The sequence below is a fragment of the Elephantulus edwardii genome, unplaced genomic scaffold, assembly GCF_000299155.1.
Source record: "Elephantulus edwardii isolate Elephantulus edwardi_28Jun2011 unplaced genomic scaffold, EleEdw1.0 scaffold00279, whole genome shotgun sequence".
Lineage (NCBI taxonomy): Eukaryota > Metazoa > Chordata > Mammalia > Macroscelidea > Macroscelididae > Elephantulus > Elephantulus edwardii.
In genome coordinates this window covers 289,161-303,470 of record NW_006400029.1, presented here as the reverse complement: position 1 = coordinate 303,470, position 14,310 = coordinate 289,161, and the positions used below count along the sequence as shown (strand labels likewise).

The 14,310-nt window shown below is 35.8% G+C and overlaps 1 protein-coding gene across 1 annotated transcript in view; it reads right to left on the bottom strand.

Annotated features, from left to right (window-relative positions):
* Nucleotides 1-14,310, bottom strand: part of LOC102845674 (disintegrin and metalloproteinase domain-containing protein 2-like) — a 210,866-nt gene that overhangs the window by 157,877 nt on the left and 38,679 nt on the right. The window contains exon 7 of the mRNA XM_006900301.1: nt 1,946-2,002. Coding sequence (XP_006900363.1) covers nt 1,946-2,002 — 57 coding nt within the window. The remainder of the gene's footprint in view (nt 1-1,945; nt 2,003-14,310) is intronic.

The following is a 14,310-nucleotide window of genomic DNA, read 5'->3' as shown; positions in this document are numbered from 1 at the left end:
TGATTTCAAATCCTACTACACTGCCTTAGTGGTAAAGACAGCATGGTACTGGTACAATGACAGACACATAGATCAATGGAATAGAATTGAGAATCCAGAGATCAACCCATCTATCTATGGTCAACTGATTTCTCTGGTACTCTTTGCTTTCAACCAAGATCCATCTAATGTTAGCTATAATATCCCTAGTACCACAGCCCCTTCTAAATCTAGCCTGCACACAGTTCTCTGTTGATGTGCTGTACAGTCGTTTTTGGATAATTTTCAGCAGAATCTTGCTTGAATGTGATATTAAATATATTGTTCAGCAATTTCCACACTCTGCTGGGTCACCTTTTTTCAGAATAGGAAGAAATATAGATCTCTTCCAGTCAGTTGGCCAGGTAGTTGTCCTCCAGATTTCTTGGCACAACTTTGTGAGCAGGTCGAGGATAGTGTCTGTTTGTTGAAATATGTCAATTGATATTCCATCAATTTCTGGTGCCTTGTTTTGGGGTTTTGGGGATTTTTTTTTGCCAATTCCTTCAGAGCAGCTTGAACATTTTCCTTCATCACCACAGGCTCTTGCTCATATGTTGTTTCATGAAATTCTTCTGCATCTGCCCATTCCTTTTGGTATAGTGACCATGTCTATTCCTTCCATCTTCTTTTAATGTTTCTTGGACCAAGTACTTGAACTTGAGGCTTGAATTTGTTCTTCAGCTCCTTCACCTTAAGAAATGCTTGAGCAAGTCTGGCCATGTTGATTTTCTGACTCCATATTTCATTATGTTTTACTTTGTCTTTCCATGCTGCCTTTTTAAATCTTCTGTTCAGCTCCTTAATTTCTTGATTTCTCTCCTTTGCTTTGGTTTCTCGGTTCTCTAGTGCAATATTCAGTTTTTTCTGACATTCATCTTTGTCTTTTCTTCCTCCTCTCTCTTTGTACTGACCTTCTGCATTCTTCCTGGATGATCTTCTTGGTATCCTCCCATAGCTCATCTGGTCTTCACTCATTAGTGTTCAAGGCCTCAAACACAAAGTAAATATAAATTGGAAATTATATACAACACTTAACAATATTTTGGAAAGCATTTTGAGCATTATGAACAAATCTGAGCTTTATTAAAGTGTTTCTGGTGTGATTATACAACTTTACCATGAATATAAAATAGCTAGGCATTTTTTCAAAGCATTTTATTTAAATAAAGGTGTGAAAACAAGCAGACAAGAATAAAAGAATCTGGATTGATAATTAAAAATCTCTAGATGGAATCTCTAGAAAAACAAAGAGGATTTAGTATTAATGAAAGGAAAACAGGTAGTGCTGAAAATTAATACAGAAAAGTAAGCATTGTGAAATTGAAAATTTGTGAAAATTGTATATATTTTAAATGATGAGATTGAGAAATTTCCCACAGAGTAACAGGCAGAAAAACAAAATAAAACAGTCAAGATGGAAAATAAAGAAAGAAACAAAGAAAAACAGTATTTCAGGAATTCGAATCTTTAAATATTAGACCATATTTTACAGCAATATCTTGAAAGAAATATATTTCAGGAATGATATTTCTTCTTTCCAAATATTAACAGGTATTCCCCTGGCTACTAAAACATTTGAGTATAAAATTTTATTTCTCCTTAAAAAAAAGTAAAAAAAATATTTTAAATGTTGAGATAGATACATTATAAATTATTATAATGTCTCTGAAATACAACTATTTCCAAGTTTTACTAAAAAAAATATCATGAAAGTAGCAACTTTTTAAACATAAAATTCCTAAATAGTTAAGACTAAACATTTAATACAATTTTCATAACATACTAAAAGTTTAAAGTTAGTTAAAGCAGAGTTAAAATGAAATTTATTATTATTGCTTTTTTATTAAAACTGTATTTCTAATTATTCTGGAAACCTTTCATTGGTAATGTAAGTATATAAGTCAATGAAATACAATAGACTTACCAAATTTTTTTCAACTACAATATGCATTTCTATATATTGTGAAAATTCTTCTACTGGCTGGAAATAAAATAAAGCAGAATACAAATTCATGTCAAAATGAAATAATTCCTTGAATTAATAAATTAATATTACTGTTGCTAATGACTAAATTTGGGGAAATATTCTTTCCAAATAGGTATTATAAGCAAACTCTTTGTTTATGTTGTAATGAACTGTCAAGTCAAAATTGACACACAGCTGACCCTCCAGAAGGTTTTCAGAGGCAGTAAATAAGTGCAGGTTACTGCCTCTGAAAATTCATTGGAGGGTCAGCTGTCAGTTGGTTCTGACCTAAAGGTACATAACATCAAATTGCACATTAGGAAATTGCCCATCTTTCTCCTGTGGAACAGCTGGTATATTCTAATAACGTGTCTTTGGGTTGGTCCTCCAACTCCTTACCACTTAGCCAACAAAAGCCCCTTATAAGCAAACTAGGATACACAGAATTCTCTCAATAATAATTTCCTTTTTCCTTCTCTCATATCTATTATACATAATCAAACAATTTACTCTAAAAGTATTTTTCTACCTTCTGTTCTCTGAATTCCACTGCCTTTGAGCCAGTTTTGATGTATGGTTCCCTTCCACTGAGTTTTCAAGGCTGTAAATGTTTATTTGAGGAGGTTGACTTAAGTGTTTATTTCCCGTGAAATAGCTGGTGGATCCAATTTACCAACTTTTCTGTTAGTGGTATGCCACTAAAGGATAGTATTAATAAAACTCAGGACCAGCATTTGGGGATCTTTGCCTCTGAGGCTGTGGGCCATCTCAGGGGTCAAACTGAACAAGAGAATTTGGGACACAAAGATACAAGCAGGGGAAAGATGTTCTCAGCTTTTTCAGATGGCACCTTGATCTGTGAGAAAAACAGCTCATCTTCTCTGGCACCACTCAGCCACACCAGAGATGAAGAAGAACAATAGAGTTTGGGAGAAGGGACTACATTAATATGAGATTCCTGCAGGGCTACCTTGCAGACCACAGAGAACATGAAGGACTTAAGAAAAGACACGTTTTCCCAGAAAGGACTTTCTATAGAGTGAGTGATTGGCTCAGCCCATAGATTAAACCTTTTAAGCAGGCAAGTAACCAATAACATCATAAAGTTAAGAACTACCAACAACTTACACAGATACAATAGATACGGAGTAACACTGACCAAAAAAATCTCATAATGTCAAGAAAGTAACAGGCAGCTTCAAACACTGGGGGCGAGGGGGAAGCCCTAAGCATTTTACAAAAAATGCAGAGAATATTGCAGACCCAATGAATACCACTGAGTCAAGAAGACAGAACATATATGTTGATATGGAGGTATCAGAACATGTAGGAAAGAAAGTACAAAAGATGGAAAAAACAATGAAAACGACAAATACTCTAAAAGTAGAGAACCAGAAGAAATTATACTGATGAGGAATTACTTGAACAGCTACAAAAGAAGGTGAAAAGTACAGAAGAAACAACGGAAGCCATTAAGAAAGTAAATATTCCACAGATAGGGAGCCAGAGGAAACACACTGATGAAGAAGAACTTGCACACTACATAAGAAAATTAAAAATATGGAAAAAGAATTGAAACATAGATAAAGAGGTACAAGAACTTAACAAAAACCATCACAAGACAGAGAAGACACAGCCTACAGAGTACTGGAAATAACAGAAATACATGAAAATACAATCTAGAAAGTGTTCAACATGGTAGAGGAAGAAAAAAAAAAGTAAAACAAAAGAGATGGAAAAGAGAGTCCATGAGCTGGGGAACAAAAACCTCAACAGAAATATACTAGAAGGAAAAACAGAGATAAGACAAAGAAAATAAAGGAAACATTAGAATCATGTGGGATGACATTAAGAGGAACAACATAAATATGACTGGAATTCCAGAATAGGAGAGAGACAGAGAAATCACTGAGCAAATTGTGGAAGAGGTAGTAGAAAAAAACTTCCCAGGTGCTATGAAGAATGAAGAAATCCACATTCAAAAAGCTCTGTGAACACTAAACAAAGTAGGCTCCAAAAGAAAAATATAAAGACTTATCATAGTCCAATTCTCCAAAATAAAGAATAAGGATAGAATACTAAAGGCCGCACATACATACAACAAATAAAAAAATAATTAGATTAAGTTCTGACTTCTCAGCAAAAACCATGCAAGCAAGAAGACAATATATGTCATATAAAAAAAGTTGAATGAAAACAATTGCTAACTGAGGAACCTGTACTCGGCAAAGCTCCCCATAAACTATAAAAGAAAAATTACATCCATTGCAGAAAAAGAAGGAACTTAAGGAATTTGTGAAAACAAGACCAAAATTACAAGAGAAGTCCTTCACACAGAGACACCAAAGGAAAATGGATGAACCACAGTAACCAGAAACAACAAAAAAGGAAACACAGTAAAATGGCAATGATAAAACCTCCCATGTCAATAATCACACTTAATATGAATTGACTAAATGCAACAATAAAGAGAAAAAGAGAAGCAGAATAGATTAAAAAAAAACAACCCATCAATATGTTGTCTACACACATCTAACAAACAAAAAGAAAGATAGACTCAAACTTAAAAGCTGGAATGAAATATACCAAGCAAATGGCATCCACAAAAAAAAAGCAGGAATGGAAATACTAATCTCCAATAAAATGGACTTCAGGATGAAAATCACCATAAAAAAATAAGGAAAGACACTGCATAATGATTAAAGGGACAGTGGTCAACACTATGCACCTGCAAAATACATACAGCAACATCTAACAGGATTGAATAAAAAACAACACCACAGTAAGACTTTAACACCCAACTTTTAACAAAGGATAAATCAACTCAAAAGAAATAAATTTAACATAGTGGCTGAAGATCTAAACTATACATTTAGTCAACACGACCTTGTGGATGTATTCCAAGTTCTTCACTAAACAAGCCTCAACAAATTAACAAAAAACCAAAACACCAACACTGAAACAATGCAAAGTACCTTGTCAGACCACAATGACATAAAATTAGAAACTAACAAAAAGAGAACAAAGCTTATTAACCATCAATGTGGAACCTAAATAACACCCTGCTAGAACATGATTGGGTTACAGAAGAAATAAATAATGATATTAATAAGTTAACTGAAACAAATGATAATGAAAATACAAAATACCAAAACCTCTGGGATGAAGCTAAGGCACTCTTCAGGGAACAATTCATGGCAATAGGCATACGTGTAAAAATGAAGAAAGAAGCAAAATTAATGATCTAACTCTACCTCTTCATCAAATAGAAAAAGAACAACCATCTAACCCTTAATCTCTAGAAGAAAACTGTAAGAATGAGAGTTAAATCAATGACATAGAAAACAGAAAAACAATTGAAACCATCAACAAACTCAGGAGCTGGTTTTTCAAAGGGTCAATATAATTGATAACCTACTGATAAACTTGCCAAAGGGGAGAGAAAAGAGAGTGAAGACACTAATAACTCGATTAAGGAATGATGGAGGTGACATCACAACAAAATCAGAGAAAATTAAATCTATAATATTGGAATACTATGAAAAGCTATATTCTGATAAATTTGAAAAACAAGAGGAAATGGACAAATTCTTTTAACCTCATGCCCTACCCAGACTGACTTGGACAGATGTAGAACATCTGTAGAACAACTGAACAGATCCATCACAACAAAAGAAAAAACTGAGCCGGTCATAAAGACTCCCACACAAAAAAATCCTGCACAAGATGGCTTCAAGGCTGAATACCACCATACATTCAGAGATTTATCACCAATTCTACTTACATTCTTAAAAAAAAAAGGAACATTCCCAGAGTCATTCTATAAAGCAAGCATAATCTTAATACCAAAACCAGGCAAAGATATTAAAAAAAAAATCTCTCTCTCTCTCTCTCTCTCGAACAATTTCCTCAAGCACATAGATGTAAATGCGCTTAACAAAATCCTGGCCAATAGATTCCAAGAGTATATAAAAAATAATTAATCAAGACCAAGTATGATTCATAACAGGTATGCAAGGATGGTTGAACATAAAAAAAAAGATTAAAAAAACCCAAACCCCACAGTTAACATAATTTCACCACATTAACAAAACAAATAATAAGAACCAGATGGTATCAGCAATTGATGCAGACAAGGCATTGACAAAATCCAGCAACCCTTCCCAATCAAGACACTCAGCAAAACTGGAACAGAAGGGAATTTCCTCAACATAGTTAAAAGTATATATGCAAAACCAATAGCCAGTATCATTCTCCAAAGAAAAAGACTAAAAGCATTTTCCTTGTGAACAGGGACGAAACAAGGATGTCCACTGTCACCACTCTATTCAATTTTGTATTAGAAGATATTTAGAGATGTTAAACTATTGCTATATACAAATGATATGATAGTGTCTAGAGAAAACATCAAGGACTCAACAACAACAACAAAAACAAAACAAAACAAACCCAACTGCTAGTTAGTGGAGCAGTTTAATAGGGTAGCAGGATACAAGATGAATATCCAAAAATTAGTGGTATTTCTCTAGAGTAATAAAGAGAACTCAGAGAAGAAAACCAAGGGGAAAATATACCATTTACCACAACCAATCACAAATTAAGATACTTGTGAATGAACATAAGTAGAGGCACAAAAGACCTGAAAAAAGAAAACTAGAGAACATTTCTGTGAGAAACAATAAAAGACCTAAATAAATGGAAAAAGGTTCCCTATTTATGGATGGGAAGACTCAATATAGTAAAAATGTTAATAAAATAATAAAATAATCCTACTAAATCCAAACTACTTGTTCAATGCAATCCCAAAATTAATTTTTAAAGGAGATTGAAAGGGAAATTCTCAAGTTTATTTGGAGAAGAAAGAGACCCCAGATAAGTAAAGCCCTTCTGAAAATAAAAAATTAAATAGGAGGCATAGCACTCCCTAACCTCAAAACCTATTACACAGTGGTAGTAACCAAAAACAGCATGGTACTGGTACAATGACAGCCATATAGACCAATGGAACAGAACTGAGAACCCAGAAATGGACCTACCTATCAATGGTCAACTGATATTACAGAAGGAAAAGAAATCTATCAAATGGGGAAATGACAACCTCTTCAAAAAATGGTTCAAGCAAAAGTGTACTGCTATGTACAGAAAGTTGAAAGAGGATCCACATCTCACACCATACACAAAAGTTAACTCTAAGTAGATCAGAGACCTGGGAGTAAAGCTCAAACCATAAAGGTGGTAAAAGACAAAATGAGACCAAGCTTATAAAGCCTAGTCTATGGTATGAAGTGGCTTACAAATTTAGCTGGAAATGCACAATCTGGAGAGAATAAAATTGATGAATGGGACTTTCTAAAAAGTAAATCCCTGTACTCATAAAATATTTTTCCAATAGGGTGGAAAGAAAACCTACAGACTAGGAAAAAACATTTGGCAATACCATCTCAACTGAGGGTCTCATAACAAAAGTTTACAGAACACCCTTGTGTCTTCAGAAGACAAACACTGATAACACAATTACATAAAGAGCAAGATACATAATAAGACTTTTTACAAAGGAAGACATTTGGAGGACCACAGACACATGAAGAAATAAATGTTCACTATCCCTGGCAATGAGAGATGAAAATCAAAACCGCAATGAGATATCATTTCACCCTAGTCACAGTGGCAAATTTAGCAGTACTTCAAGCAATAAATATTGGGGGATGTGGAGAAGGAGGTTGGTAGCATTGTAAAATGTTACAACTACTCTGGAAGGCAGTTTGATGTTTTCTAAAGAAGTTGAACAAAGAAACTCCATATGACCCAACCACTTCAGTACTAGAATGTACCCCAAGGAAATCAGAACTGAGATTCAAAAGGAGATTTGTACAGCAGTATAATTCACCATCCCAAGAACAGGGAAATAGCCCCAATGCCCATCCCCAACTGAATGCATTGAGAAATTGTGGACACTCACACAATAGAATCCTATGCAGCACTTAGGGCAATTACTTTTTAAAATTAATATTTTAATGAAAGCTTTCAGAAAACTTGGGATTCCATTAATTCATTGTTGCACAATTTCCTCCCTACATCCTCCCCCCATCCCTCGGCCAGTTTGCTTTTTTTAAAAAAAATATTCTTTATTGTTGCACAATGTCCTCTTCCCTCCTCTCCCAGGGCAATGATTTTGAAAAACAGTACATAACTTGGGAGAGACTAGAGAGCTTTATGCCTAGTGACCTAAGTCTCATAAGGACAACTGCATAAAACTGTTATTGTAAAACCAGAAGAATAACTAGTAAAACAAGTCTGGGGATAAAAGAAAGAAGGAGTAGGTGCAGAGGGGAAAGGATGTGTAAAGGCAAAATCACAGGGTTGCACTTGGTGGGTGGAGTAAGGGGGTAAAGTAAATAGGAAAGATCTGGTGAGGACCTGAAAAGACAGGGTAATGATGGGCATAGTTTAATGGTGATTGATTTTTATTTAAAAAAAAAAACATAACATGTGGGAATGAGCATATGAAACACAATGTGAATGAAGAATAGTGTGAAACACACTATATATGAACTTTGCAAGCAAACCAATATAAAAAAACTAAAATAAAAAAAATAACACTGAAGACTGTTAAACTCCAACACAAAATACAGGTAAACCAACTGTGAAGGTTTACATTCTGTTTCAGCTTTCATTCTCCATTAACTTTTCTGTATTAAGATTACATATTGTTTAGTTTCCATTTTCATTACTGATTAACTTCTCTATAATAAGATTTAACATCTTATTTTGCCTCTGTATCACTTTACCCATGATTAAATCCTCTGCGTTTATACTTCTATCGGTTACTGGTGTTGCAAATAGTTTTTAGTGGGCCATTTAAAACCCCAATCTTTGGCCATAATTTCATAATCTGAGAAATATTACTGTTTGAAAGTAAGGTGGATTCCACATTGAAATTAAAAGCACCAAGTGACTCAGCGAGGTAAATTGCTTCCCCAAATAAGAAATCCTTTAACTCCAAGAGAAGAGCTAATAATCTGAGTTAGTACTATTTATAGAAAATTAGCATTGTTTTCTTAGTAATATATGGATTGTCTTTCCTGAATGGAAAGTCCTGTAACTTTCAACATGGGATAATGATATGCCAAGTAGATTATTAGCTGACAAAGGTATAAAATCACTGACCACATGAAGAGTGGCAAGGTAGTCTTGGAGAGTAATCTTACTGCCTTCTGGTTCCTGTCAGAATTGATACAACTGATGACAAAAATATATTATTTGTCCAGTTTTATCACCAGTATGCCTGACCCAAATCATGATATTTTAAATTTTTCTGTACGCATGTGAAAGTTGGAAGGAATAAGGAAGACCAAAGAACTTGATGCCTCTGAACTGTGATACTGGTGATTCATACTGGATATACCACAGATTCACCAATTAGCTTTATATGTGTTGGTTGGTTTTTTTTTTTCCTTCTTGTCATGTACCATCGAGTCAGATTCAACTGGCACAGGAGTTTACTCCTCCTTCTCCAGAGAATCATTTGGTAGATTTGAACCTCACCTTCAGAATTGCAGCGCAGCTTCTTGTCATTAGTCCACCAGAGCTCCCTTATCAATTACCTTTAGTATACAACCTTGCTTGCTGAAAGTAAAGACTTGAAAGACTTGCTGCAGAAGGTTAAACGCTGTAGCTCTCTATATGGATTTCACCTCAGTGTGAAGAAAACAAAAATTTTCACCACTTGACGTACAGGCAACATCATGGTAGATGGAGAAAAGACTGAGATTATCAACCACTTCATATTTCCAAGATCCACAATCAATACACATGCTGCCAGCAGTCAGGAGATCAGATATTTTGCACTGGCAAAGTCTGAAGTCAGGGACCTCTCCAAATTACTAAGGAGCAATAATGTAAGTTTTAAGACTAAAGTGTACCTGATTCAGATCATGGTCTTTTAAATTATCTGCTGTATATCTGACAGCTAGACAGTGAATAAGGATGACAGAAAAAAAAATCTGATGTCTTTGAACTGTGGTGGTGGAGAGTCGTGAATATCCCATGGCCAAAAGAACAACATATATTGTCTTGGAGAAGGTGAAACAAGAATGTTCCTGGAGGCAAGGATGATGAAACTTCATCTCATATACTCTGGGGAATGTTGTGAGGAGAGGCTATTCCTTGGAGAAGGATATCAAGTTTGGAAGGGTGGAAGAATGGCAAAGGAGAGAAAGAACTTCAGCCATGTGGATTGACACAATAACTGCAGCAATGGGCTCGAGCGTGTCAGAGATTGTGAGACTGGCATAGGACAGGACAAAGTTCTGATATGTTGTTTATTGGGTTGCTAACAACAACAACATGGACTCTCAAAGTAACAAACAAATCTGCCTTTGAGGAACCACAGTGCTCCTTAGAGGCAAGGATGGCAAAATTATGTCTCACATACTTTGGGTATGTTGTCAATAGGGGCCAGTCCTTGTAAAAAGATATCATTCTGGGAAAAATAGGTTAGTATAAGAGACGAAGACTTGATGAGATGGATTGACTGGGTGACAACAACGGGATTGAGCAAAGCAGAGATGATGAGAATGGCCCAGGATAGGCAAGATTTCTACATGTTGTTTCTAGAGTTTCTGTGCATTGTAGTAGACTCAATAGCACCTAATAACAATACAACAACAAGGTTCTCTGAATTCACATTGATATTGGACACTGTAAAAAGAGCAAGAGGCCATAAGAGTACAACCATGTCTGACTTTTACTGACTCCACAAAGGGAATCTGTTCCTGTTAACAGCATCACAAAGACAAAACCAGTTCCCGTGGGGTCAGACATGTCCTCCACACTCATGTACTTCTTTCTATTCATCTCAACACAAGTCTTGCTGCTTTACTGGGCCAAAAATCCTCTATTATAGCTCACAATATCTAGTATTAAGCCACCACACAGAAGCATGTTTGAAAGTCCTGCCAATATTAGTTCTACTCTGCACCCCAGCTCCTCCACCAAACTGTCCAACAAACTTGAGCAAAGGCTCTTAGCTGAGCTCTGGTTCTGTCTGTGGTGGGTGGATGGGTCAGCAGGCAGCTCTGTCTCTTGTCTCTGGTCTTCTGCTTCAGTTATTGCTGCTGTTAATTTGTTGAAAGATTTATGTGTTAAGGGTTTTGTTTATTTAACTTTATAAATATCACTGTTTCTTGGGTTTTTCTTTGTTGTTGTTGTTCCTATAACAACGTTAATATATACTGATAATTAGGATTTTTGTTCCTTTGATATTAAGAATCATAAAATTAATTAATACTATATATTGTAAATCTTGAATGTGTATAAGTCAACTCTTGAGTCCAATGCTAAGGTGGATTTACCCTGGAGAAAATCTTGTTGTAAGCAGTAAAGCTAGAGGATAGGGGGCTTAACTGGGAGAGGATTAAACTCATCCTAGTACTCTGAGGTTATTTGCTTTTCAATGGATTTATATACTTTTCTTGGCCTTTTGATTGAAGAGTTGTATATTTAGAAGAAAAAGAGTCTTTGATCTTTTCAAATCAGAACAAGCAGATTGGCAGGTTTAAGTTGGTATCCATCAGAGCTCCTTTCCAGGACTTGAGGTTAAAGGGATTCAGTGAGTATGCTCACTTGTGATGGCCACATGATCCAGTGGAGTAAAATTAAGAGGCATGCAGCAATGAAGAAACAGTCTGAGTTTGGATATATTCCATTAGCATTATTGACCTGTTATTGTTGATTGTTGTTGAGTCGAGCATGACTCATAGCAATCCTATGAACAAAAGACCTGAACCCTTTCTGTAACTATCATCATTCCTCTAAATTCATAGAGTTTCCAGAGGCATTTTTTTAGAAGTGGATGCAACTTCTGCTTCCAAAGTTTTCTTAATCTGAGAGCTCCATCAAACATTATCCACCATGGGTAACCATTATGGCATATGACACTCCAGTGGCACAGGGTCCAGCATCACAGCAACCCCAGGTTACCTCAGTATAGCAAACTTACAGACCATTACTGTATCACTTAGAAGAATGTTCCTCCAAAATATAACAACACTAACCAACTGATTTTTAAGTACAAAGGCCCTAGTAGAGTTGTGATTTCTTCTCTAAAGTCAGGTATCATAAAATTTAAAAAGTTCCCCTCCCCACGCTCCCACTACTCTCCCAACTTCTCTAGACTATAATGGCTTAAAACTAGGAGGCAGGGGGAATAATTATTGACCTAACATGTACAAATACACAAAGGATAATGGATATGTGCAAAAGAGTTGCTGGCTTTGAGAAGGGAGTCATGAAGAGCCCTGTCTGGCTGCCTTGACCCCATGTGGGGGCTAAGACTGAATGAAGGAATCAGACAGTCTGGAACATAGGAAGAAGTGTATACAACCGAGTTTGCAGCTGATGTCCATTTGGATCTAACCATGGATGGCTTGAGATGAGATGACCAGAATCCAAAATGATGGGCCATGTTGATTTCTGCAACATGATAGTTTGCACTTGACTTGACTTTGTCTAAGGATGCAGATGCTAAATGTTCTAACTAAAAAAGAAGATTCATCAGAGAAAGAAATAGACTTTCTTTAGAACACTGGTTTGATTGTTGCTGTTATGTGCCATTGAGTCACCTGTGACTCATAGAGACCCTATGTATAATAGCTCTGGAGCTTGCCCAGTCTCATTGACTCTGACAAACCTATGCCATTGTCCCATTGTCCCAGTTACTGTCCAATTAGTCTCATCCTGGGTCTTCTACTGCACTGTCCCCCTTCCATTCTTCTGAGCATGAGGTCTTTCTCCTGGCCATGTGCCCAAAATATGTGAAGCAGAGCTTCAAAATCCTAGCCCTCAAGACAGACTTATTTATTTTCTTAGCTGTCTATCGTATGTTCAAGACTCTTCTTCAGCATCACAACTTGTCTGATACATTGGTGACTGAAATTCTTGACCTTCATAAACCAATAGTTAACCCTCAGAGACAGTTTAAAGGTCTTCCTATTGCAAACAGGAACCAGACAAGCATGCGCCCTACCATTACTCCTATTCAATATTGTATTGAAACTTCTAGCAAGAGAGAGAAGACAAAATAAGGAAATCAGGACCATCCAAATTGGCAAGAAGGAGGTAAAACTATCTCTATATGCAGATAATAAGACAGTATACATAGAAAATTCCAAGGACTAAGCAGGAAAATTGCTGGACCTAGTATAACAATTTATCAAAGTGGCAAGATGCAAAAGCAATACATAAAAACCAATAAAATTTCTCTATAGCAGGAAAAAGAATTCTGAAAAGGAAACAAGAAAAACAATATCAATAGTCAATAACAGGATGAAATACTAAGGGATAAACAAAACTGGAGACATTAAAACCTAAAGAAAGAAAACTAAACAACACTACTGGAAAAAAGAAAAAGAGACCCAGATATCCTGTTAATAAATAGACTTAATATTGTAAAAATGACAATACTTCCAAAAGCAAGATACAGATTTAATGCAATCTCAATACAGATACTAGTATCATTTTCAAGACGAGTCAATTTCCAACCTTTCTGGAAAGCAAAGTGATTCTAAATATGTAAAGCTCTGCTGAAAAAGAAAAACAAAGAAGGAGACAGTACATGCCCTGATCAAAATCTACAACATAGCCACAAAAATCAAAACATTGCACTGGTACTGCAACAGACGCACAGACTAATAGAACAGAATTGAGGATTCAGACATCAATTCATCCACCTATAGTCAACTGATTTTTTTTTACTGAAACAAAATCCCCATATCATATCATGCATAAAACCAAACTCAAGGTGAATCAGATATCTAGAGGTAAAATAAAAAAAAAAACACCAACGAAATAAACAAAAAAACAACCTATAAATCATTAGTGAAAAGACAGGAACAAAGTAGAAGGTTAAGATATTTGGTTGCTAACAAAAAATTTAGAGCTTTGAGTTCACCCAAAGGCACTTGGGAAGAAAATCCTAGTGATCTATGCCACAAATATCTGCCACAGAAAACTCTACAGACCTCAGTCCTACTCTGACACACACAGGGTACATTGCTGAGAGACTAGCTCAACAGCAACTGATATATAGATGGTTTCTTTATATTAATGTGTATATGCACTTACTTTATATGCAGAGTTGGAACTAAATCATAGCTGACCCTCCAGCAGGTTTTCTGAGGCATGAATTGCATGGGAGAAGACAGCTCATCCTTCCTCCGTAGAGCAGCAGGTGGACTTACCACAAGCATTTGGGACTGCAGCACAATTTATCACTTGGCCACCCATGTGTATTTACAATCACTACAATGAAATTTCAGTTTGTC